Genomic DNA, 27,619 nt, shown 5'->3' on the forward strand with positions numbered 1-27,619 from the left:
TCTGTTTATAATATTCTACTGTACGGATTATCCATATGGGAAAAAGTTTTTTTAACAAGAACATTTTTTAACAGAGAATCAGGTGGCTCCAAAGTGTGCATGGTAGTGTGTATGCAAATACGAATGGGGCTTATTGTCTAAACCTTTCTGCTAGACAGATAAGAGATACACTTAGAGGTTTTTGGATGAGAATCTTCTTGGGGATTTGTTGTGAGATAGCACATGATCTTTTATGATTTTTACGACTATATCTTTCCTGAAACAATTGGAAATTTTATATAAAGACAAATAAACATATAAGTACAAAAGATTTAGATACAAGCGCTGTTCTCTTTCTTCTCTTATACTGTTTACATTTGGTGGGGGCTAAAGGGATACCCCACACCTTGAGAACTAAGCAGCTGACAGGTGGGAGGATAGGGAAATAGAGTGGCGCCTTAAACTTCTTCATTTTTTGGCTTATCCTGCGGGCTGAAGTAGTTAATGCACTGCGGAAAAGTAAATCAACGCAATATAAATGCAGAACTGTAATAATAATTGGTAACAAAAATAGTATAAACAAGGAAACATATGCAGTTTTCTCTTACTCTTGAGTGTCAATAAGGTAGAACCTCTCAAACCAAGGCCAGATCATGTAATCAACTATCAATACTGAGTCTCCACCGAGGTATCGGGTCTTGTGCTTGGCAAACACCTGAGGTCAGAACAAATGGGAAAGCAGATACAGTTTTCACAAGAGGATATATAAATTGGTGTTCCAGAACACTTACTTTTATTTTGCGTAAAATTTGTAAAAAATGATGTTCTATTGAGCTTGATTTGGAGCTTTCAGGTATTTTCACCTGGTAGCGCACATCAATTTTACCAGTTCTAATACCAGGGTCCATGTGCCATTAACTTTTTTTCTCCTGAGTGATATCTTCACAACTTTTCAGTAAAATACCTTTTACACCATCAGCAAGCAGGAAAATACTAATTTTGATAGTACTTTTTCACCTACTTAAAAATAACTTTTTATCACTTTTCAATTTAAAAAGAGAAAAAAAAGAGTGGGGAGGGGGGAATCTTCCTGAATCCAGATGGCAGTCAGATAAAATCCCTGGATCAACACGCCAGGAGATGCCTAGTAAAATAACCGTGGATGCCCTTGAAATGCAAGGAAACATCCAAGCCCTCTTTAAATACAGATAGAATTTACCATAACTACTTCATGTGGTAAGATATTCCAGATTTTAAACCACTCATACTGAAAAAAAAAAACACACACACACACCCCTTTCTAAATAGAAATAATTTTTTTCCCCTCCATAGGCAGATCATGTCCCCTTGTCCTAGAGATAATAAGCTTGTCTGTCAAGCTTTTGTATTGCCCTCTGATGTATTCATGTTAATCAGATCACCCCCTTGGCTCTCTCCCCCCCCCCCCCCCCCCCCCCCGAGCCGGATTAAGGCTAAATGGGGACCTAAGCAAAGTAACTGATTTGGGCCCGCCCATCATGTCGTAATAGAATCAGAAGATGCAGCTGCACAGCAACATGCCGCACACACGGGCAGCCGAGTTACTGGTTGCTGTGGGCAACAGCCCGCTTTCCTCTGTAGGTGCACAATGTAGGAAATAGCAGCGGCAAAATGCAGAGTGAGAGGTGAATGGCTGGGACATTTGCACTCAGGGGCTTGGGCACCCCTGTGAAGAGGGCACCAGATATCACAGCAGCAGCACTTTCGCCCTGCATCTCCAGCCTGGCAATAGCAGAAAGCTCTGGACACCACCAAACCGGAAGCCGTTCCACAGACAGAATTACATAACCACCCCCACAGAACAACCAATTTCCTCCCAAACTAGACAGCCACCATGCAGCCTCCATGCCAGTGAATACGATAGTCCAGCAGAGAAGGCAGGCACAGCGGGGGAGAATGACAGCACCAGATGACTCACATTCACCTATTGCGATCCAAGCAATAGAGGTCCCGTCATCCGGAGCCCATCTGTCTCCTCTAGAGTGCTGTCGCTCTGTTACTACTACTATTACGACTTCCTACTTCCTGTCTGATCTGAGAATCAGGAAGTTCAGTGCAGTTGCACTGTAGAAGAGACAGATGGGTTTCAGATGATGGGATCTCTATCGCTTGGATCATGGATAGGTGAGTGAGCGTTTGCCATCTGCTGCTATCATTCTTGCTGCAGCTGTGGTTCTCTGTGGGAAGGAAGGGAGGAGTGGGCAGCGGCAGAGCACACAGTAGCAGGAGGGGGACCTAGGAGGAGAGCCTGGCTCTGAAGACAATCAGCAGCGCACGGCATCATTTGACAAGACAAATAACAATTATATTGCGCTTTTCTCCTGGCGGACTCAAAGCGACAGAGCTGCAGCCATTAGGACGCACCCTATAAGCAGTAGCAGTGTTAGAGAGACTTGCCTAAGGTCTCCTACTGAATAGGTGCTGGCTTACTGAACAGGCAGAGCCGAGATTCAAACCCTGGTTTCCTGTGTCAGAGGCAGAGCCCTTAAAGGGACTTAGAGCAGTGCCTGTGGTTATGCCTTTAAGCATACCCACAACTAATTAATTACATCCTCACACCTACCAGCATGATGTTTGTAATTATATCCCCCTTGGTTCCTTATATTTCATTGCATTGTGCTGAATCGAGCTGCAGACTTTGGAGAAAAGTCGTCCTGTGTAATACAATGCAACTATGGAAAGATGCATATCATTTTGAAGCTCTCTTTCTCTTCTTTCCAATGATAGATAAACTACCACCCTACACCTTTTAGTTTTCACTATTTTCGTGATCGAAATTGCCGTGGCCGCGATTTTGATCGCAAAAATAGTGAAAACTAAAAGGCATAGGGCGGCCGTTTATATATCTTTGGAAAGAGGAGAAAGAGAGCTTTAAAATGATATGCATTTTTCCATAGTTACTGCACTGCTTAGAGTCCCTTTAACCATTATACCATCCAGCCACCGCTGACAGGATGGCGAGGGCTGGTTTATGTGCCAATGGGGCCCCTTTGACTCTGAATGGGGGCCCCAAGCGACTGCTTTTGTTGCCTGGTTGGTAATCCGGCCCTACACTGAAAAAGACCTTATTATCAGGTGATTCGCAGTCCTGGGCCTACAGTCTCCCTGATGGGCATGAGGCCTTGGCCTCTGTTCAGGACTTCTTTAAAGCGATGGCAGTTATATATGATGATCCGGATTTAGCAATGACGTCAGAGAGGAAGCTTAAGACTCTCAGGCAGGGTCATAACTCAGTTGAAAATGATGTCGCTGAGTTCAGAAGGTGGGCGGTGTCAGCCAGATGGGGGCAGTATGCATTATTAGATTGTTTTTTGTCAGGATTATCCGATGCAGTGGCGGATCCTATGTTAGGTCACCCTGAGCCTAAGTCAGTTGATAAGGCCATTTCCCTGGCAATTAAAATTGATCGGCGAGTGCGATACCAGAAGCAGACTCGAGGCTGAACGCCAGGGAGACATGCTTCTGGCATGTTCTCTCCTCCTGTTCCTCCCTCTCCTCCGCCTGATGAGCCGATGCAAATTGGACAATCCAAGCTCACTGAGGTTGAGAAGAACAGGAGGCGTACCGAGAAACTCTGTCTTTATTGTGCAGAGAAGGGGCATATTGTAGCAAATTGTCCCAAGAAGGCGGAAAACTCCATCGCCTAGGTGTAGCTGGAGGTACTACCCTAGGCGATCCAGTCTTACCTCTAAAGAATAAGCGTGTACTTCTCCCGTGTTCTATTACCTGGGAGGATCAAGTCCATTCCACCGAGCCTTTGTAGACTCGGGTTCTGCAGTTAATGTAATGGCATATGACTTCGCCAATAAGTTTGGTTTCCCTCTCCTTCCTGTGGGACGTCAGATTATAGTGACTGCAATGGATGATTCACCGTTGCAAGGGAGATTACCACTCACTCAGACTCCGTTATTGTTGTGTCAGTTGGGGGTTTTGCATAAAGAACAGATACAGTTTTTGGTTCTAGAGATGTCTACCTCCACAGTGATTCTCGGTATGCCCTGGCTTAGAAAACACTCCCCTCAGATTGACTGGAGTTCCAGACAATTGTTAGCCTGGTCCTCCTACTGTCATCATCATTGTTTGGAGAAAGTCACAGTAGGAGCTACCGAGATCCAAGTGGAGGGGTTGCCATCTCACTCCTCTGGTCCCACTGATATTGAGGCCTGGAAGGACTGGGCAACTATGCTGAGCCCATTTCAACAGGAAGCCCCAGAAGGGAAACCAGATGGGCCCTTGCCACTGGTGAGGTGCTTTTCTGATAGTACCCGCCAGCTCCTCTAGTGAGGTTTAATTAAATCTACTCAGTTACTGTTTCTGATAGTACCCACCAGCTCCTCTGGTGAGGTCTCATTAAACTAATCAGTTACTGTTGCACCAAGCACATTTCATTCTGTCTTCCTGTTAGCTATACTTGCATTATTGGTGATTCTGCAGATCACCACATAATCAGGTATAGCGTCTGTATTATTGGTGATTCTGCAGATCACCACATAATCAGACGTCTGTGTTGCTACACTAAAACGTTATACAATCGTTACAGGCCTCAATTCACTAAGCTTTATCGAACGTTTGATAATTTACCGCATGAGTAAAATCTAATTTTGAATTCACTAAGGTGTTATAGATTTATCGAATGTTTTCTTGATAAAATGTTCAATAAATCTATAACCTCCACCCATTAGGGCAGCCCCCTCCTTCAACACCTTCAAGAAGGCCCTTAAAACTCACCTTTTCACTCTGGCCTACTACCCCTCACAAGTGCTCTAAACCCACAGCTGAACTCTGGTCCCCTACCTCTTGTGTCCCTACCTCTCCCTCTAGATTGTAAGCCTTGGGGCAGGGTCATCCTCCTTTTGTGTCCTACCTGATCTTGCACCTTTATTACTGTGAACCCATGCTATGCATTTGAGCGAACCTAACTTGCCTAATCTCTATGCTCCCATCCAGTGACTGACTAAGCATTGCCTTGTACTCATACTGTGCTGTGTGATCTGGTTTTCTTGTATTCCTGTATTGTCATATTGCTGTTTGTCACCCCTAAATATTGTCTTTAACCTAATTTAATGTCCAGCGGAGCGTAATATGTTGGCGCTTTATAAATACAATAAATAATAATAACACCTTAGTGAATACAAAATTAGATTTTACTCATGAGGTAAATTATCAAACGTTTGATAAAGTGTTTGCTAAAGCTTAGTGAATTGAGGCCAATGTGTGAGTTTTATTTACAGTAGCATTATATATTTTAAAACAATAGGGGATGGAATTGGAGAAATAGTGTATTTTTTTCGTGTTTCCCTTTAAAATGAATAGAAAGTAAAGTAATTACTGAAAACAAATATCACCCCCAAAAAGCCTAATTTGTGGTGAAAATAGCAAGGTATAGATTATTTCAGTGTGATAAGTAGTGACAAAGTTATTGGTGAATAAAAAAGAAGAGCGCTGACAGGTGAAAATTGCTCTGGTCCGTTAGGGTAAAAACTCCTTAGTGGTGAAGAGGTTAATAAATGTTTACAAATCATTTCTGTATAATTTTTTGCACGGTGCCAACAAATGCTGCAAGGGCCGTGAGTGACAGAGCTACAATTTGTTGTCAGTGCAAACAATGACACAGGCTGTTGTGTTCCTAAAACAATCAAACTGAGTAAATGTAAAAAAAAAGGAAATGTATGTCTTAAAGGACCACTGTGGTGAAAATCATAAAAATGTAAAATAACGTAAACACATACAAATATGAAGTACGTTTATTCCAGAGTAAAATGAGCCATGAATTACTTTTCTCCTATGTTGCTGTCACTTACAGTAGGTAGTAGAAATCTGACAGAACCGACAGGTTTTGGACTAGTCCAGCTCCTTATGGGGGATTCTCGGGATTTTCTTTATTTTCAAAAACACTTAGTGAATGGCATTCGCTCTGCCTAACTGCCAAAAAAGTGTGAAAACAGGTGGTGTTGTTGGTGGTGGGGGGTCTGCATCTTTATATAAATCCTTTTCAGGGATTGTCTCTTTAGAAAGACTAAAGGCCATGCGGAGAATTCCCATGAAGAGATGGACTAGTCCAAAACCTGTCAGTACTGTCAGATTTCTACTGTTTGCTGTAAGTGACAGCAACATAGGAGAAACGTAAGTTATGCCTAATTTTACTCTGCAAGAAACATACTTCTTATTTGTATTTGTTTACATTATTGGGAACATTTTAAAATTGTAAATACGTGGTCCTTTAAAAAATGTTTTACCATGCCAACACGCTGCAAAGAATAGCACAGGGCCTTAGGTGGAAGTGAGTGATAGAGTTACACATTTTTTGTCATTGCTAACAGTGACACAGGCTGCTATATTCCTAGCACAATTTCAATCAGTGTTGACAGAGTGTTTATGTACAGTTTTTTGCATGATGCCAACAAATGCTGCAAGGAATACTACATGGCCCTGGGCGAAAGTGAGTGACAGTGGTACAAACGCAGGCTGTTGTGTTCCTAACATAATCAAATATCACAATCAAATGGAATAAATGTCAGTGAGCAATTTAGACAGCTAGGAGAGGGTCTAAGAGAGAAAAAACATGGACATGAGCTTTAACCACTTCACCACTAACGTGTTTTTCCCCTTTAGACCAGAGCAATTTTCACATTTCAGCGCTCCTCCCATTCATTCGCCAATAACTTAACCACTTGAGGACCGCAGGCTTTACCCCCCTTAACCACTTGCCGACCGCGCACTCATAACGCGCGTCGGCAAAGTGGCAGCTGCAGGACCAGCGACGCAGTTCTGCGTCGCCGGCTGCAGGCTAATTAATCAGGAAGCAGCCGCTCGCACGAGCGGCTGCTTCCTGTCAATTCACGGCGGGGGGCTCCGTGAATAGCCTGCGGGCCGCCGATCGCGGCTCGCAGGCTAAATGTAAACACAAGCGGAAATAATCCGCTTTGTTTACATTCGTACAACGCTGCTAACAGTAGCAGCGTTGTACCAGATCAGCGATCCCCGGCCAATCAGCGGCCGGGGATCGCTGTCACATGACAGGCAGGAGCCTGTTAGAGGCTGCACAGGACACATCCGTTCCTGTGCAGCCTCCGATCTCTGGGGAAGGGAGGTAGGAGAGGGAGAGGGTGAATGTCGCTGCGGAGGGGGGTTTTGAGGTGCCCCCCCGCAAACCTCAGCCAGCAGGAGCGATCAGACCCCCCCTACACATCATCCCCATAGGGGGGAAAAAAGGGGGGCGATCTGGTCGCTCTGCCTGCTACCTGATCTGTGCTGGGGGCTGCAGAGCCCACCCAGCACAGATCACAGAATACAGCGCTGGTCCTTAAAGAGGGGTAAAGCGCAGAGCCGGGACAAGGTCCTCCAGCACCCAAGGCTGAGACACCAAAGTGCGCCCCTCCATCCCTGCCACCCCAGCCGTCACACACTGATTGCTATTAGACTAAGAGGCGCCACATTGCCCACAACCTCCCCAACACCTTAAAATCTAGTTATCTGGCTTGCAGTCACTGCCATGTATCCCCTTTTCTTATTTCTTTCTGCTTCAAACACAATTAGGAATGACAGCTGAATGAATTATGCGCCCCCTCCTACACTGCGCCCTGAGGCTGGAGCCTCTCCAGCCTATGCCTCGGCCCGGCCCTGGTAAAGCGTGGGTCCTCAAGTGGTTAAGGACCAGACCCTTTTTTTCCATTCAAAATTGATTTGTATTTTTTTTTTCACAAAGTGTCACTTTCCGCTAACTTGTGACAAAAAATAAAATCTTCTATTAACTCACCATAATCCTAACAGAATACCTTGGGGTGTCTTCTTTCTAAAATGGGGTCATTTGTGGGGTTCCTATACTGCCCTGGCATTTTAGGGGCCCTAAACCGTGAGGAGTAGTCTGGAAATCAAATGCCGCAAAATGACCTGTGAAATCCTAAAGGTACTCATTGGACTCTGGGCCCCTTAGCACAGTTAGGGTGCAAAAAAGTGCCACACATGTGGTATCGCCGTACTCGGGAAGTAGTATAATGTGTTGTATTTTTACACATACCGATGCTGGGTGGGAGAAATATCTCTGTAAATGGACAATTGTGTGTAAAAAAATCAAAATATTGTCATTTACAGAGGTATTTCTCCCACCCAGCATGGGTATGTGTAAAAATACACCCCAAAACACATTATACTACTTCTTCCGAGTACGGCGATACCACATGTGTGGCACTTTTTTGCACCTTAACTGCGCTAAGGGGCCCAGAGTCCAATGAGTACCTTTAGGCTTTACAGGGGTGCTCAAAATTTAGCACCCCGCCCACTTGCCAGGACAGTTAACAAACCACACAAATGACCCCATTTTGGAAAGAATACACAACATGGTATTCCATGAGGGGAATGGTGAGGTCATTGAAATTTTTATTTTTTGTCACAAGTTAACGGAAAATGACACTTTGTAAAAAAAAAAAAAAAAAAAATTCTGCTACCTTGTGACAAAAACTAAAATCTTCTATGAACTCACCATGCACCTCACAGAATACTTTAGGGTGTCCTCTTTCCAAAATGGGGTCATTTGTGGAGTCTGTCCTGGCATTTTAGGGTCTCTGCAATCATTACATGTATGGCCAGTATTAGGAGTTTCTGCTATACTCCTTATATTGGATATACGGGTTATGCACTCTGGGCTGAAAGGAAAAATGAACGGCAAACATACCTTGCTCCACATCAATGGCAGATCTTCCTCCACATCAATGGCAGTGATAACCTCAGGAGAGAGACACACCGTGCCACCCTGTTACTTATGTGATTGGGCCTCAGAGCTTTAGTATACAGCATTATGCCTGTAGTATACAGCAATATGCCTGCCAATAGAGATGACTCTGTGTGGCATTAAAGTATCATCATAGGCCCAAAGTAAATCACATATAAACCGGGGGTGTCCACACTCAAGGGAAATTCAAACATGCCGTCTTATATCGCCAACCCAGCACAGATCAGCAATATCAAGCATGGAAACCGATCCTTCGTCCGACTTTTATGCTTACCTGCTTGTTTGGTTTTCAAGCTTACCTCTCCTCCCCCTGGGACAATGTGCGAAATACCAGTGTGTGCCTAGTCCTGTGTCTGGAGTTCCCTAGGTTCTAATAGTGTACCTGCTCGTGGTACCTCTCAAAACACTCCCCTATGCATAGGCCAGGCTGGTCAGGACATTTGGGACAATAAAAAATGGTGTCAGTCCTTCTTCTAGCACTGCTGCAGACACAACAACGTTTTCTTCGGATGCGTTGACCTGGGGTACTCGGAAGCTGACAGACGTAATGCCTTCCATGCAGTCGGCTAGTTGCATCTGTGGGGGGGGCTGGCACCTCCTAGATAAAGGAGGTCCAGAACGATCTGTTCCTGAAATTGAAGGAAAGATCCAGTTCTCCCAGCCTTACTGTAAAGAACAAAGCTGTTGTAAACTGCCAATTGAATCAGATAAAAAGACACTTTCTTATACCAGCGTCTTGTTTTCCGGGAAATTAAATAGGGCGCTAACCTCTGGTCATTGAAGTCCACCCCTCCCATGTTGACATTATATTCGTGGACGACAAGGGGCTTTTCAGTGACCTCAGTTGCCCGTCGAATTTGGACTGTCGTGTCTGTGTGAATGGTGGACAGAAAGTAAACGTCCCTCTTGTCCCTCCATTTCACCGCGAGCAGGTCGTCAGTACGCAAGGCAGCCCTCTGCCCCCGTTTAAGTCTGGTGGTAACGAGCCGTTGGGGGAAGCCCTGGCGACTAGGCCGCGCAGTGCCACAGCATCGGATTCCTTCTAACTTTAAGTGCTGATAGAGGGCCACACTTGTGTAATAGTTGTCCACATAAAGATGGTACCCCTTCTGGAACAAGGGTGACACCAAGTCCCACACAACCTTTCCACTGCTCCCCAGGTAGTCAGGACATCCGACCGCCTCCAATTTTGAGTCTTTTCCCTCATAGACCCTAAAACGACATGTATAGCCTGTGGTCCTTTCACAGAGCTTATACAGTTTTACCCCATACCGGGCGCACTTGCTTGGGATGTACTGTTTGATGCCAAGGCGCCCGGTAAAGCGTAAAAGGGACTCGGCTACGCAGATGTTCTGTTCAGAGGTATAAGCATCTGCAAATGTTGATGACAGGTGGTCTATGAGGGGCCGATTTTTGTGGAGCCGGTCATAAGCAGGGTGGCCCTTTTCATGACAGGTTTTGTCGTCATTGAAGTGCAGGAAGCACAGGATGGACTCAAATCGTGTCCTGGACATGGCAGCAGAGTACAAGGGAACATGATGTACTGGGTTCGTAGACCAATACGACCGCAATACATTCTGTTTCATTAGTCCCAAGTGAAGGATAAGGGCCAAAAAGATTTTAATTTCGGAAACTTGGACTGGTTTCCACCGGCAAGGCTGGGCATAGCTGCTCTCCGGGTGCTCGGTGATGAATTGTGTGGCTTTACGGTTGGTCTCAACCACAATTAAGTCCAAGAGAACCTGGGTGATGAACAGCTGCAAAAAGTCTAGGGCCGTTCCTAGATGAGCTGTCGCCACCTGGACTCCAGACTGGGCGGTGAAAGGGGGCACTACGGGTGCGGCGGAATCAGGGGATTGCCAATCTGGATGTGCCAGCACCTCTGGGAGTCTATGGGTACTACGGGCCCGTCTTCTTGGTGGCTGCGACGGGGGTACTACTGCACGTGCCACCGTACGAGTTTCAACTTCCATACTGGCGCTCACCACTTCACCAGGGTCTACGGAAGTACTGGTACTAAGTCCAGGAGATGCTGCGCTGCTGGTGCCTGCCTCACCAAGAAAACTCACATCAGCGCTAGCACCACCCTGCTGCCCTTGAGGCGGATCCTGCGCCATCTGCGGTCTAACGACATGGGGTCTGGTACGCCTGGCTCTAGCCGGGACCAAAACCTCATCATCACTTTCGGTCAGAGAACCACTGCTTTCCACAGGTTCAAATTCGGACCCGAATGATTCGTCGGCTGAGTCTTTCCAAACGCTCTCATCCGACTGGTCCATGTACCTGTATACCTCCTCATCGGAAATCCCAGAAACGAAGAGATCACCTCACCTCGGGAATAACCAACAATAAGTCGGCCAGCCGGTGCTCAGTGTCATGCAGGTCCACCACACCTGCAAACAAACAGGCAAACACGAAAGGAAGACACGGCACTCAGGAGCTGTGTGCAGCAACAAGCTGTTCCCTTCATCGGAAATCCCCCTTCTTGCCATTGTGGACTGCTAAATTTATGGGGTTTTCCTCCGAGACTACCCAGAAAAAAAGAGCACCTACCTAGCAAAAGGGAGTATTTGAGAGGTAGAAAGCTGTGGTCACTGAGTTTTGATAAAAAAAAAATCAAAACGGATCTTTACAGCGCCACAGCTAGTGTACAGTGTTTTGGCAGTGATCAGAAAAAAAATCTGTCACTACAGTGGGGCGGCTGAACGCAAGTGTGGGTGAACGATCAGGCCTGATCGGGTAAACACTGTGTTTTTAGTGGAGCCTACACTAAGGTGACCCTAATGTACTGCTAGAGATCTGTCCGATCAGGAATGATCACTAGATACTATATAGTACCAATGCTGATTAGCGTCAGTGATGGCGCTAATCGGCGACTAATCGGTGAATGCGGTGCAGTGGGCTGGGCACTAACTGACCCTAACAAAGGGGCCTAGCTAACTGGCCTAACTGCTAACACTAGTGATACTAAAAAAGTGTCAGTTTTCACTGATCACTGTTTTTAGATCACTAGGATAGTAACAGGGGGATGATCTGGGGTGGGGGTTTGGGGGTGGTGGCGAGTGGGGTCTCAGAGGCAATCAAACAATCACGGGACAATCAAAGCCGATCACGGGACAATCAAATACAATTACAGCACAATCGAATCCAATCACAGCACAAGCAAATCCATGAAAATATCTCTACTTCATGCGGAGTTATATTTACCTTGCATTTCTGCATTTTATATGATATTGTTAAAGGGAAGGTTCAGGGACTATCCGAAAAAAATAAAAATCCCCATCCACTTACCTGGGGCTTCCTCCAGCCCGTGGCAGGCAGGAGGTGCCCTCGGCGCCGCTCCGCAGGCTCCCGGTGGTCTCCGGTGGCGCGCCCGACCTGGCTAGGCCGGCGGCCAGGTCGGGCTCTTCTGCGCTCCAAGGTCCGGAACTTCTGCGTCCCACGCCGGCGCGCTGACGTCATCGGACGTCCTCCGGGCTGTACTGCGCAGGCGCAGAACTACTGCGCCTGCGCAGTACAGCCCGGAGGACGTCCGATGACGTCAGCGCGCCGGCGTGGGACGCAGAAGTTCCGGGCCTTGGAGCGCAGATGAGCCCGACCTGGCCGCCGGCCTGGCCAGTCGGGTGCGCCACCGGAGACCACGGGAGCCTGCGGAGCGGCGCTGAGGGCACCTCCTGCCTGCCACGGGCTGGAGGAAGCCCCAGGTAAGTGGATGGGGATTTTTATTTTTTTCGGATAGTCCCTGAACCTTCCCTTTAAATGTTGACATGTTATATTTGAAAATATAATACATTTTTTGTGGCAAACATCTTTTTTCAAACAATCTTCAGTTTGTTCCCAGTTAATCGACAGATAACGTCCTTAACGGCAATAACATTTGTGCAAAAAAAACAAAAAAAAACCCTCAGAAATGTAAGTCCAAAATAATAGCTGAATCATGTAGTACCAGCAAAATGTAAAGCTGTCAATTAGAGCAACAATAGCAACAATTCTAGCAGCAGTGGAATGAGCTTCCAGCCATGTCATGCTCATGCAGCATGTCTTCAATGCCACAGACAACTGTCAGTAAGGACCAGTGCACACCAAAACCACTAGCAGATCCTCAAAACGCTAGCAGTTTTTGGAGCAGATTTCAGAGGGATTCTAGGCATGTTTAGAGACATTTTCTAAACATGCCTAGCATTTTTTGGTGCATTTTTGTTTAGCAGATTACAAATATTGTTACAGTAAAAGCTGTTACTGAACAGCTTCTGCAACAAGAACGCCTGGAAAACCGCTCTGATCTAGCATTTTCCAGAGCGGTTTGCGTTTTACCTATACTTTACATTGAGGCAGAAACGCTTCTGCAAACCGCAAACGTGCCTCCTGCTGCACGTTTGTGGTTTGCAGAAGCGTTTTTGCTAAAAACCTCAAACCGCTGGTGTACACCATCCCATTGAAATACATTAGCCAAGCGTTTTCACAGGCGGATGCGGTTGGCGGATCGCTGCTAAAACTGCTCGGTGGGCACTGGGCCTATGTTCTTCCTGCCTCTTCTCAAGAGCACAGGTTTTGTTACCATAATTACTGACTTGGAATTTCATTAATACTAAGTTATTCAGCTAATATTTAGAATTGAAATGTTATCTGAATGAAGTGTTTCTTTAGGCTAGGAGCACACTTGGCTGTGCTGAAAACCAGGAGTTTTCTGCATAGTACATTTTTGCATTTTTCTGTACATTTTTGTATGTGTTTGCAATTTTGCGTCATGCGTTTTTGGTGCGTTTACACGTTTTAAATATTTTCTCAATATCAGTGAAGAAAAATACAGTATCACATTCATTTGATTAACCACCCTGGCGTTCTATTAAGATCGCCAGGGCGGCTGCGGGAGGGTTTTTTTTTTTATAAGCCCACTAGAGGGCACTCCGGATGCGTTCTTCTGATCGCCTCCGGCGACCAGAAGTAACACGGAAGGCCGCAATGAGCGGCCTTCCGTGTTTCGCTTACCTTGTCGCCATGGCGACGAGCGGAGTGACGTCATGGACGTCAGCCGACGTCCTGACGTCAGCCGCCTCCGATCCAGCCCTTAGCGCTGGCCGGAACTTTTTGTTCCGGCTACGCTGGGCTTAGGCGGCTGGGGGGACCCTCTTTCGCCGCTGCACGCAGCGGATCGCCGCGCTGCGGCGGCGATCAGGCAGCACATGCGGCTGGCAAAGTGCCGGCTGCGTGTGCTGCTTTTTATTTGATGAAAATCGGCCCAGCAGGGCCTGAGCGGCAGCCTCCAGCGGTGATTGACGAGCTGAGCTCGTCCATACCGCCCGGCTGGTTAAAAACGCATGTCAAAAGGCAGTAAAATGCACTTCTTCTGCATCTCAATTGAAATACACTTTGTGCGATTCATACATTTTTCACAGAAAATGCAGCAAGTAATGCGTTTCAAGAAATGCACATTGGAAAATGCAGACACATGCATTTTTTTTTTGCAGCCCATAGACTCAAATTATGTGTAAAAACGCATGTGTTTTCCACAATGCAGGGGATTCTGTTCAGTATGCTCCTAGCCTTATGGATTTTATCTGTTGATTAATGTTTCATAAACTGAAGATCATTTGAAAAAAGACAATTATCTTGTTTTTTCTCAGTTCTGTTCAAGCCATGATTGGTTTGACTGGCGCATACACCTGCTGTCCTGGTGGTTAGGCTATTAATTGGGAGAATGTTGTGAAGAGTGATTACTACCCTGATTTGTGGACACACAAAGTAAGTCATGGTTCAAAACTAGTGTTGAGCGAACACCTAGATGTTCGGGTTCGCGAACGTTCGCCGAACATCGCCGCGATGTTCGGGTGTTCGCGCCGAACTCCGAACATAATGGAAGTCAATGGGGATCCGAACTTTCGTGCTTTGTAAAGCTTCCTTACATGCTACATACCCCAAATTTACAGGGTATGTGCACATTGGGAGTGGGTACAAGAGGAAAAAAAATAGCAAAAAGAGCTTATAGTTTTTGAGAAAATCGATTTTAAAGTTTCAAAGGGAAAACTGTCTTTTAAATGCGGGAAATGTCTGTTTTCTTTGCACAGGTAACATTTTTGTCGGCATGCAGTCATAAATGTAATACATATAAGAGGTTCCAGGAAAAGGGCCCGGTAACGCTAACCCAGCAGCAGCACCCGTGATGGAACAGGAGGAGGGTGGCGCAGGAGGAGAAGGCCACGCTTTGAGACACAACAACCCAGGCCTTGCATGGGGACAAGAAGCGTGCGGATAGCAATTTGCATTTTGTCGCCATGCAGTCATAAATGTAATACAGATGAGAGGTTCAATAAACAGGGACCGGAAACGCTAACCCATCACAGATGTTCATTGTTCATGTTACTTGGTTGGGGTCCGGGAGTGTTGCGTAGTCGTTTCCAATCCAGGATTGATTCATTTTAATTTGAGTCAGAATCCAAGTCTAACAATATGTCTTCTACCTGCATGAGACATTTCGTGAAATTCAGACGTTGCTAACGGCCATGGCTGAGATTTATGTACGTCAGCATCACTACCATTGAAATTGCCCAAATAAACAGGTTTTTGTGACCCTAGGCTATGACCTCTTCGGCCTAGGGGCCCGAAACTCACCAGTCATGTTCCCCCTAAGGGTCCCTACAATGCTAGAAAATTTGCCACTGCTGAGCAATTGCCCTTTGAAAAGATGTGAGATTTTGGAAAGTGAAATAGGGAGGCAATGAAAGCCTATGGGGGATTTTACCAATTTTGGACCCCTGTAACTCTGGTTTGCAGAGATGTAGGGACCCCATCTTTGGAATCCAAGTCTAACAATATGTCTTCTACCTGCATGAGACATTTCGTGAAATTCAGACGTTGCTAACGGCCATGGCTGAGATTTATGTACGTCAGCATCACTACCATTGAAATTGCCCAAATAAACAGGTTTTTGTGACCCTAGGCTATGACCTCTTCGGCCTAGGACTGCATTGAACGCGACCCACGCATTGTGCGCATTCTGGACAACACCAATTACTGGGTTTATACCCTTCTGGATCCACGGTACAAACACAATGTTCCAAAACTGCTTGAAGAAAGAGTCAGACAGGTCAAAATGGAAGAATACCAGCAGGCCCTTGTGGAGACTTTAGAGAGGAGATTGACATCCTCCCCCTCCTCTAGCCAGTTGTACGCCGACAGACTGACTTCCGCAAACCCAGGACGACCAGGAGGGCAGCAATCAACACAAGCCGCAGCTAGAGCCCAAAAGGGAATGGTATCGGCAGAGTCCTTGGATTGGGAAAATTTTCTGACACCCATGCAGCAGCACACAGAACAGCAAGCGTGCAGATCCACCTCCAACACCGATCGCCTGGAGAAGATGGTCAAGGACTACATGTCAGATGGCATAGCTGTGTTGAACAATCCATCTGCACCCTTCAACTATTGGGTATCGAAGCTAGACACCTGGCACAAACTGGCAATGTACGCAATAGAGGTGCTGGCTTGCCCGGCAGCCAGCGTTATGTCGGAACGCTGTTTCAGTGCTGCCGGAGGCATCGTCACAGATCGGCGTATCCGCCTCTCCACAGAAAATGCAGACCGTCTGACTCAAATTAAAATGAATCATGATTGGAAACGACTACGCAACACTCCCGGACCCCAACCAAGTAATATGAACAATGAACATCTGTGATGGGTTAGCGTTTCCGGTCCCTGTTTATTGAACCTCTCATCTGTATTACATTTATGACTGCATGGCGACAAAATGCAAATTGCTATCCGCACGCTTCTTGTCCCCATGCAAGGCCTGGGTTGTTGTGTCTCAAAGCGTGGCCTTCTCCTCCTGCGCCGCCCTCCTCCTGTTCCATCACATGTGCTGCTGCTGGGTTAGCGTTACCGGTCCCTTTTCCTGGAACCTCTCATCTGTATTACATTTATGACTGCATGCTGACAAAATGCAAATTGCTATCCGCACGCTTCTTGTCCTCATGCAAGGCCTGGGTTGTTGTGTCTCAAAGCGTGGCCTTCTCCTCCTGCGCCGCCCTCCTCCTGTTCCATCACGTGTGCTGCTGCTGGGTTAGCGTTACCGGTCCCTTTTCCTGGAACCTCTCATCTGTATTACATTTATGACTGCATGCCGACAAAATGCAAATTGCTATCCGCACGCTTCTTGTCCTCATGCAAGGCCTGGGTTGTTGTGTCTCAAAGCGTGGCCTTCTCCTCCTGCGCCGCCCTCCTCCTGTTCCATCACGTGTGCTGCTGCTGGGTTAGCGTTACCGGTCCCTTTTCCTGGAACCTCTTATCTGTATTACATTTATGACTGCATGCCGACAAAAAGCATGTTACCTGAGCAAAGAAAACAGACATTTCCCGCATTTAAAAGACAGTTTTCCCTTTGAAACTTTAAAATCGATTTTCTCAAAAACTATAAGCTCTTTTTGCTAATTTTTTTTCCCTCTTGTACCCACTCCCAAGGTGCACATACCCTGTATATTTGGGGTATGTAGCATGTAAGGAGGCTTTACAAAGCACGAAAGTTCGGGTCCCCATTGACTTCCATTATGTTCGGAGTTCGGCTCGAACACCCAAACATCGCGGCCATGTTCAGCCCGAACCCGAACATCTAGATGTTCGCCCAACACTACACGTGACCCGTTCGGCCAATCACAGCGCTAGCCGAACGTTCGGGTAACGTTCGGCCATGCGCTCTTAGTTCAGCCATATGGCCGAACAGTTTGGCCGAACACCATCAGGTGTTTGGCCGAACTCGAACATCACCCGAACAGGGTGATGTTCTGCAGAACCCGAACAGTGGCGAACACTGTTCGCCCAACACTATTCAAAACTAGACACACTGCATTGTGTAGGCCTGAATTTGGTGTTGTTGATTTTGGTACCAGGGTGCACTATTTTCATTGGTTCTTTTGTCATTTTTCCTCTGTTGTTCACCTGTCCATAAGCAATCTCTGTAACATTTTTCCCCTTCCTTAAAGGTCCACTATCAACAAAGGATTGTGACATTTAAAATATATTTGACAAAGTTATTGCAGCTGCCCTCTCCTTCTCCAATCCAAAATCCTCTTCAAATCAATCCACTCCTCCAAGTTAAATACTGACCATAGTGCAATTCTGCAAAAATCAATTTTTTTATTTTGCTAAAATTTTCATGAATATTTTAATGTAAACTATTTCTGATAATGTTGTATTAAATGCATGAAAAACAACATTGTAGCTAACTTTGGGCTTTAATGCTGGAATGTATAGCTTAGCATGTGTAGGCCGTTTCTATAGAGTCTGCATAGTCATGCTTACCTAGTTGCACTGCTTGAATGCAGTGGAATTTCTGTTATCAATCGGTTATAGTTTATAGGTCAGGAGATATAAGGCTTTTTCTTTAAAGTAGAGTGTTGGTTTTCAGTTGAACTTTAAGTTATGGGAGGGTACTTATAGCAGGAGACTTATAAATATTGCAGGCAGAGTGGCTTCCATCCACACACAGCCTTTTCACTGGTGAGTTTAGAGCAGAGCTTTGTAAGAAGCAAACCCGGACAGTCTTATCTCTGCTCTTTTGTTGATGCACAGGTTCCTCCATATGAGCAAACCTGGATAGTCTAATTTCTGCTCTTTTGTTGCCTCGCAGGTTCCTCCAAATACAGCAGTGGCAATCAGTGTACAGAGATGTCTAGCTCACAGAAAAGTTTGGGTCAAGGTAAGTGTGTTTGTATTACTGACATTTAGACCTGCAGACAGCAGTTTAGACATAACTTAGGGTCTGGTAATACCTTTAATGACTATGATTTAAGCTTTCGAAAAGTTAAAGAAAACCTGTAACTACAAAAAGTTCCCCTGGGGGGATCCGATCGAGGCTTCCCCCATCCTCCTGTGTCCCATGCCGGTCTCGCTGTGCCCCTCCGAACAGCAGGCATGTAAATATTTACCTCCCCGGCTCCAACGCAGTATCCGCTCTCCGCTCGGAGATAGGCGGAAATACCTGATCGCTGTCGGACCGCATTACTGCGCAGGCGCAAGACTCCTGCGCCTGCGTAGAAGAGTGGACCCGACAGAGATCGGGTATTTCCGCCTATCTCCGTACGGTTTTCCGCAACAGCGCCCCCGCTGGAGCCAGGAAAGGTAAATAAATCAGCGCTTGTCAGGCTTGTTGAGGGAGGATTGCCGGACACTTTGTGGGAGCAAGCGCTGGACTGCCTGCAGCTACAGCGGAGGGGGAAGCCTCATTGGGACTCTGAGGCTTCCCCTTACCGAGATGAGTACCCCCCAGGGGAATTTTTTTGGGTTACAGAGTCTCTTTAAGTTTCTTCTTCAAGCATCATGTTTTGAAAGCTTGCATAAACCATGTACCATTTAAAGTCATTAAAGGTATCCTCAATGACCACCGGACCGTACTTCACTGGCTGAAGGTCTGTCATAGGGCTCCTACCTTTCTTCGTCTATATGCTAACACTATTCATGCAACTTCTTTGGATACCATTTATAAGCAGACAATATATGAAAATATATCCCAACGACAGACCTTTACCCTTTGTCCATGTCCCTGATTGCCTAAAACTAAACTTAAGTAAAATAGAATTGGTTATTTTATCACCTTCTGAGTCAGCTTCTCTACCTGAAAAGTCAATAAATGTCAATAACGGTCTTTTATTCTGAACTTTTGAAGCACGCTGCATTTATACCACGCATTACAGCGAACCTGAAGCAAAAATAAACTTATGAGATAATGAATTGTATGTGTAGTACAGCTAAGAAATAGAACATTAGTAGCAAAGATTAGAGTCTCATATTGTTTTCCAGTTCAGGAAGAGATAAAAAACTTTAGTTGTTATCTATCTAAGTCACAGCTTTGGAACACGCTTCCTATCCTTATGCCACTACAACCCATTATTGCAATGGTGTATGTAAGGGAGAGTTTATAGCGTCTTGAATGGCTGGTTGGGTGCATATATGTGTGTGTTCCCTATTATTTATAGGTTAAAGGACTGGAGTTTGTGGAATATGTTTTGGATGGCATTTCCAGAGGAGAGGAGAATAATTTCAGGGAAATAATTTCAGGGAAAGAATGGAGAAGGTTTTGTGCAGAGCGAAGTTGGTAATGGATGGCATAGTATCCAGAAATAAGTCCAGTAATAGAAGTTATTAGCAGCCAATGAAGAGGTAAGGGGGAGGGGTCAGTTGAGAAATGGAGGGCGGAGTTTAGCAGTGGAGTTCAGTATGGATTGGAAAGGGAGCCTAGGCTGTTAGTTGGTGGCTACAGTGCTGAATATCAAACTGGATATAACTACAGCAGGCCCGAATGTATTGCCACCCTGAGTGCTGAGGGGGGAGATGCTGTGATGAAGAGGGAGCTGCAGCTGTGGGGAGGGCGGCCCAACCTCTCCCTCCCTTCTTTTCCTGTATACAGCAGCTCACCTCCCTGCGTTCCAATCGCCGATCACTTGCCACTGGTCTCCTCCTCTGCATAGACCTATGCTGGTGGCAACTATTCTGGCTACCTATATTGGAGGCACCTACCTAGCTAACCTGTACTGGGTGCACCTACCTATCTAACCTATACCGGGGCACCTGCCTATCTAACCTATACTGGGGGCATCTATACTGGCTACCTATACTGGGGCACCTATGCCTGGCTACCTATACTGGGGGGACCTATAGCTGGCTACCTATACTGATTGCAACTAGACCTGGCTAACCTATACTGCGGGCACCTATACCTGGCTCCATGGGGGGGGGGGGGGGGGGGTGCAGTTTTTACACCCTCACCCTGGGTGCATTTTAGCCTAGAAACTGGCCTGAACTACAGCATGCACTAGTATTTTTGAAATGTCATGCTTGAGAGGGAAGGATACATTGCACATCAATATTAATCTTTGCACTCACAGCTTACACAAGCAGCAATGCATAACACACAACTACAAACAGCCAATTAAAAGCATTTCTGCTGCATAAAGCCAACCCACCATATCACTGTTGTGTCCTTAGGATTGGTCCACCCATACTAGCATACAAACAGACAATTCATGCATATCATTTGAAATTTAGACTGGGTGCAACTGGTGTTCTTAAAGGGAACCAGAGATTAACGTTTCACACAAAATAAACATATCAGTCGATGGCTTGTAAAGAATACATGCACTACCTCATAATTTCGCCTCTCTGGTGTGCCTTTTTTAGCGGTTTTTATCCATTATTGCTCCAGGAAAAATCCAATATGGCCGCCGGCTCATATCCCTTCTGCTTCCGGGTTATGAGTTGTTCTGGATGTGCGGTCTAGGCTATATGAGACTAGGCTACTGTCTAGGCTATATGAGAAAGGCTGCTGCAGCCTTTCATCTGTGTGCTTTCATTTTGGTATGAAATACTCAGACCGGCCCATCTGGCACCAACAACCATGCCACGCTCAAAATTGCTTAAATCACCTTTATTTCCCATTCTGACATTCAGTTTGGAGTTCAGGAGATTGTCTTGACCAGGACCACACCCCTAAATGCATTGAAGCAGCTGCCATGTGATTGGTTGATTAGATAATTGCATTAATAAGAAATTGAACAGGTTTTCTTAATAATCCTTTAGGTGAGTGTAAATGCGGTTCTGTTAAAATAATTTGTTCATTTGATTTATAATAGGCAGTCCTCCCCCAGGACCTGTGCCAAAGGGGTACGTTCGACTTTACAGTATGAGATTCTCACCCTTTGCCCAGAAAGTACTACTAGTCCTGATCTCCAAGGGAATCAAGTAAGTAATGTTACTATTTGAGATGAATAGTGTAGCGGATGTATGACAAGTTTAATGATGAGGTATATTTGTAAGTCTCTGATTGATAGTGTGAGAGATATGGAGGCTGCCATTTTGCCAGTTGCCTGACTGTCCTGTGATCTCTTTGACTTCAGTGGTGTCTTAGTCATACACCTCAAACAAGCATGTGGCGAGTATGGTCACATTGCCTGAGCTGTATGCCCATTCTGTAGGAACCGGAATTGTTAATATTATGGATGCTGCCATCTTTATTTCCTTATAGACAGTGCCAGTTGCCTGACTGCCATGCTGAGCTGAAGGCTTTGGATGTTTTTGAGTCACACACCTTCAACAAACATGCATGCAGTCAAGGCATCAGCTCTGCATGCTCATTCTGGGCTGACTTAAAGAGGCAGAGCATCAGCAAAGAAGTCAGGCAACTGTCTATGTTAGAGAATGAAGATGGTAGCCTCTGTGTTCATCTCACTTCAGGTTTCATTTAAAGTATTGGAGGCAGAGGATCATCAGGATAGTCAGGCAATACACTTTGTTTAAAAGGGTAGAAATATGGTAGCCTCCATATCTTTCTTACTTTAAAGTTAATTTAACTGGGTAATCTGTAAAACTCATTTCCCAAGTCCCACCCATAGAGCCATTGTACGGTAATCCATGCCTTGCAGTGCTGAAGGCTAGTTCAAGCCTGAAACAGTTATTTGCAAGTTAGATTGGTATAATTATGTAAAATTAATAGGTCATACTGTACACCAGCGGCTGTAGATGTGTATAAATGGAAAAAGAGGAGCGCACTGTCGTGTGTTCTGCCTGGAGCAGCGCTTTAAAAATGGAAAATTAAACCCCTTTTGTAAAGGCTTAGATGGAGAGTAAATTGGTTATAACCACTGTCACTTTTTATTGCTGCCTGTGTGGCTGTTGTGGAGCTTTGTGTTCACCTCTGGTTTTGAGACGGTGGTCTTGATGACAAGAAGCCAGGAAATGTCTTGCCATTTAACCACTTGAGGACCCACCCTTTACCCCCCCTTAAGGACCAGCGCTATTTGATGGGATCTGTGCTGGGTGGGCTCTGCAGCCCCCAGCACAGATCAGCGGGCACGCAGAGCGATCAGATCGCCCCCCTTTTTTCCCCCCTATGGTGATGATGATGTGCAGGGGGGGTCTGATCGCTCCTGCTGGTGGCATGTTGCGGGGGGGGGGGGCACCTCAAAGCCCCCCTCCCTCTCCTACCTGTCCCCCCAGTGATCCGGGCTGCACAGGACGCTATCCGTCCTGTGCAGCCAGTGACAGGACGTCCTCTGTCACATGGCGGCGATCCCCGGCCGCTGATTGGCCGGGGATCGCCGATCTGCCTTACGGCGCTGCTGCGCAGCAGCGCCGTACAATGTAAACAAAGCGGATTATTTCCGCTTGTGTTTACATTTAGCCTGCGAGCCGCCATCGGCGGCCCGCATGCTATTCACGGAGCCCCCCGCCGTGAATTGACAGGAAGCAGCCGCTCGAGCGAGCGGCTGCTTCCTGATTAATCAGCCTGCAGCTGGCGACGCAGTACTGCGTCGCTGGTCCTGCAGCTGCCACTTTGCCGACGCACGGTATAAGCGTGCGTTCGGCAAGTGGTTAAGACAATAACAATATTGACAGTCTGGCCACAGATTCAATCCTTACTTATGCTTTCTAAAACTGAGAAAATAGGATTTAACTGCAAATAATGAGATGATGTTGCTGGACACTGGAGTAACTGGACAATGAATAGAAATCAAACTTGGGCACAGCATGCCTACATTTCATTCTTGGGTTTTCTCTTAATAGGCATGAAGTGGTGAACATCAATCTGAAGAACAAACCAGATTGGTTTGCTGAGAAGAGTCCTACGGGTCAAATCCCTTGCCTGGAGACCGCTGATGGGAAGCTGATCTTTGATTCATCAATTATTTGTGAATACCTAGATGATGCCTTTTCTGGAACGAAGCTGACCCCATCTGATCCCTATAAGAAGGCACAACAGAGGATGTTGATTGAACAGTTCTCAGCGGTATGTGTTATAAAGCGTATATATGAACACTCTCATTACAGGATTCCTTCAGTTCTTTCTGCAGAGATTTCCACATTAATAAAGCGGAATATAACCCTGCATTTCAACTTTGCTCTAAAACATTATTTACAGTATATTATATGCAACCAGCATTTTTTTTTTTTTACTAGACCAGCATTTGAAGGGTTACACAGAGTTTTAAAGTTCCTGGAAAGAACTGCAGACACATCCGAAGCTCAGATAGATACATTTATGTAAACAAAATGTATCTAAGTGTTGAATGTTACACACTTTGGCTGTCCTCCAGCTCAGTCAGAGAGAGTGAGTCACATTCAACACTTAGATACATTTATGTAAACAAAATGTATCTTTCTGAGCTTCGGATGCGTCTGCAGAAATCTCCTGGAACTTTAAAACTCTGTGTAACCCTTCCAATGCTGGTCTAGTAAAAAAAAAAAATGCTGGTTGCATATAATATACTGTAAATAATGTTTTAGAGCAAAGTTGAAATGCAGGGTTATATTCCGCTTTAAGTAAACCTGCACTCTGCAGACCTGATTCAGTTGAGTTTTCTCTCAGGAGATGTTTCTTCATCTTATATACAAAATACCTTTTCAGCAACTAGCAAGTTAAAAACAATATTAAAATATAGGAAAAGTAATATCAGACTGAAGTGGATTGAAACATAAAAAATAGATACCTCAGTAGAGGGATAATCCAGAGACTTCTCGTATCAACCTTGAACTCACCTGATCGGATATGTTCTTGTGGATGCTCTCCCCTCCATGTACAAGCACAGCCATACTTCACTTCACTTATACAAGCAGTACACTGACTACTTTACATTGTATCAAAGTGTCATATCTAGTGATGGTAATGTCTGTTGTCTGGTAGGAGAACTCATGGAGAAGCATCTATCAGCTGATCAAACAAATCCAGTGGCGGCTCCAGCGTCAGATTTTTGGGGGGGCTCAAAAGGGGCTCAATGGCTGGAAGGCGGGGCTCATGCCGAAAAATGGGTGTGGTCATGCAACAGAATGTGGGCGTGGTTATGGGTGGGCCAAATATACATGACCTTAGCAGTGGTGTAAAAACTCTGCCAGGGAAGTTTGAGCTCTGCCAGTGTTTCCCCTCAAAATACATGTAATCTAACAGCATTTCACCAAAAATACACATAATCTGGCAAAGGTTCCTCCAAAATACAGATAATATGGCAGTGGTTCCCCCAAAATAGACAATCTGGCAACAGCGTTCCCCCCAAAATACATAATCTATGGTAAAAATTAGTCAATCTTGAGGCCTCCAAGTAATGAGAAATGCAGCAAACACAAGGCCTCAAAGCAATGAGAAATGCAGCAAACGTGAGGCCTCCAAGAAATAACAAATGCAGCAATCATAAGACTTCCAAGTAGTAACAAACGTAGCAATCATGAGGCCTCCAACTAATGACAAAATTCTGCAACCATGAGGCTTTGTAATGACAAATACAGTACAATAACTGAGGCCTCTAAGTAATGACAAAATAAGCAATCATGAGTCCTCTAAGTTTAAAATGCACATCAATATATTTCCACACACAGTAGGGGGTAGACAGAGACAGAGGGTGGGCAGAGAGGTGGAAAGAGACAGAGGGAGAGAGAGAGTGTGCAGAAGGAGAAAGGCAGTGGGGAGATAGGGTGGGCAGAGAGGGGGAAAGAGACACAGGGGGGAGAGAGGTTGGGCAGAGAGGCGGAAAGAGACAGAGGGGGAGAGAGGGTGGGCAGAGAGGTGGAGAGAGACAGAGGGGGAGAGAGGGTGGCCAGAGAGGTGGAAAGAGACAGAGGGGGAGAGAGGGTGGGCAGGGAGGTGGAAAGAGACAGATGGGGAGAGAGAGTGGGCAGGGAGGTGGAAAGAGACAGAGAAGGAGAGAGGGTGGGCAGGGAGGTGGAAAGAGACAAAGGGGGAGAGAGGGTGTGCAGAGAGGTGGAAAGACAAAGGGGGAGAGAGGGTGTGCAGAGAGGTGGAAAGACAGAGGGGGAGAGAGGGTGGGCAGAGAGGTGGAAAGAGACAGAGGGGGAGAGAGGGTGGGCTCCTCTGAGGACAGTCAGTGACATGACTATGTACTCTGTAATGTGCTGCAGAAGATGTCAGTGCTGTATAAATACATAATAATAATATGGTAGGACATTAGACTATGAATATGGTGGTACTAGGATTAGATTGTAAGCTCCTCAGTGACATGACTATGTACTCTGTAAACGGATGCAGAGGGTGTCAGTGCTACCATAAGCAACAGCATAATAACCTTTTAAGAAATACATTTCTCTCAGAGTCTGTCAGAATCACTCAACACTCACCCCTCACTAGGCCTTGGCTTGGAATGCTGTTGCCTGTGTGGCTGTGGTGTGCCTGGCCTTATCTCTCTCTGGCTGGCCTGGAGTCTGGTGGTCGGATCGATGGCGGCAGCGGGCCTGACCCCCGTTCATAGTTGCTCTCGCTGCCTGGCTGCTGGAGCTGGCAGGGCCTATGGCTTGCCGGCGCTGCTCCTCCGAGTCTCCCACTCTGTCTCCCTCCTCGCTAGGCATCGCGGTGGACAGGGTTTCCCTTGGTGGCTCGTGGCTGCTGGGCTGGCCTGGGCTGCTTGGTTTGCTGGCGCTTCTCGTCCTCCTCGCTCGTGACTGGCTGCTGAGCCGGGCTGCTCAGCCCTCTTATTGGGCAGCAGAGAAAGGCGATCAGTCATTGGCCGAAGGGGGAGAGGTGGGAGGCTGAGGGAGGGGGGAACGAAGCGCAGCATGGCGCGGCACACATGCGCAAAAGAGATTATTTAAATTTATGACTTTGACGGACACATGCCCAGGAAATACGGGCAATATGGACAGCGGGTTTTTGAGGTTTTTTTTACTGACAGTCCGTATAAATACGGACGCTTGGCAACCCTGGCGCTGAGCACTCTGCACTTTACTCGGACTCAAGCTGGCCATGGTGGGAGGGGGGGGCTTTAATGGGGGCTGACCACATGACAGCTGGGGCTGAAGCCTGGGTAAGCCCCAGTGTAGCGCCGCCACTGAACAAATCACATGCTTCTCCATGAGTTCTCCTAGACATGACTGCTAGCCATATCTTCAATGTTGTCCCATGAAAAGATATAATAAAATATTTACAAAAATGTGAGATATACTCACTTGAGTTTAGATACTGTAAGCAGAAAAGTATTAAGATGAAAAAGGGCCCTACGAAAGATAGCAGTTTTTCCACTGCTGATGGTCACCTGGCTTTTTTTTATTGAGATTTGGTGTGGGCTAGCATCAACTAGGCCCCTAGACTTTGCCCAGGCCCTAGGCAGCTGCCTAGGTTTGCTTTGTGGATGATACGGCTCTGACTGTAAGAGCATGGCAGAAATGAGATCGAAGAAAGAAACATTTAGCAAAGGTTCTCTTGAGTACTTATCCTTGCGGCGGGCAGTTATGCGCAGGGCGAGCCATATGACTGCTCTTCCTGCTGCCGCTAAACTCCCTGGCGGCATCAAATAGTATTCCACCTCTGAGTTGTAGCAACTCGGTGAGAGATGTAATTAGGCGTCTGGCACCTGATGGAGCCACGAATTACCGTTACGCGGGGAGTGCAGCATAGCATTGTCGCTATGACGGCGCCCAGCTTTGGCACATGGCGCAGCATGCCAAAAAACTGCTTTGTGTTTACTTTATAGTCAGCCTCTAAAAATACAAATTCATCCATAAAATTACCTAAAATAACCGCTGCAAATGTGAAAATGAACCAGTTACTATTGTGGCCTTTGTCTGTGGGAGCTGCTATACTGGGCTACCCCCCAGTGTTGCCAACCGCCCGTAAATTTACGGGCAGCCCGTAAATTTTGATGCAAATTAAGCTGCCCATGAATTCCGCAAGGAATTCAGCAGCGTCCGTAAGGGCGGCCGGTCGGCCGCCCGCTCTGTTGCAGGAGGACAGCAGCGCAGTGGAGGAAGAGCTGTGAGCAGCAGTGGAGAAGGGGGGCAATCTCCCCCCCCCCTTCCCTCACCTTAGTGCTCTCCCTCCCTCGCTAATCGCTATCCCCTCCTGAACTAGTGCTGACTGAGTGGCTGGCTGCGGGCGGGACTTACCTTCTG

At 46.3% G+C, this 27,619-nt stretch overlaps 1 protein-coding gene across 1 annotated transcript in view; it reads left to right on the forward strand.

Annotated features, from left to right (window-relative positions):
- The window catches only part of LOC137536137 (glutathione S-transferase omega-1-like), a 61,227-nt gene that overhangs the window by 22,214 nt on the left and 11,394 nt on the right, over window positions 1-27,619 (forward strand). Inside the window, exons 2-4 of the mRNA XM_068258205.1 lie at window positions 18,366-18,434; window positions 21,364-21,472; window positions 23,294-23,516. Of these exons, the coding sequence (XP_068114306.1) occupies window positions 18,404-18,434; window positions 21,364-21,472; window positions 23,294-23,516 (363 nt within the window). The 5' untranslated portion in view covers window positions 18,366-18,403. The remainder of the gene's footprint in view (window positions 1-18,365; window positions 18,435-21,363; window positions 21,473-23,293; window positions 23,517-27,619) is intronic.

The sequence above is a fragment of the Hyperolius riggenbachi genome, chromosome 10, assembly GCF_040937935.1.
Source record: "Hyperolius riggenbachi isolate aHypRig1 chromosome 10, aHypRig1.pri, whole genome shotgun sequence".
NCBI classification, from domain to species: domain Eukaryota; kingdom Metazoa; phylum Chordata; class Amphibia; order Anura; family Hyperoliidae; genus Hyperolius; species Hyperolius riggenbachi.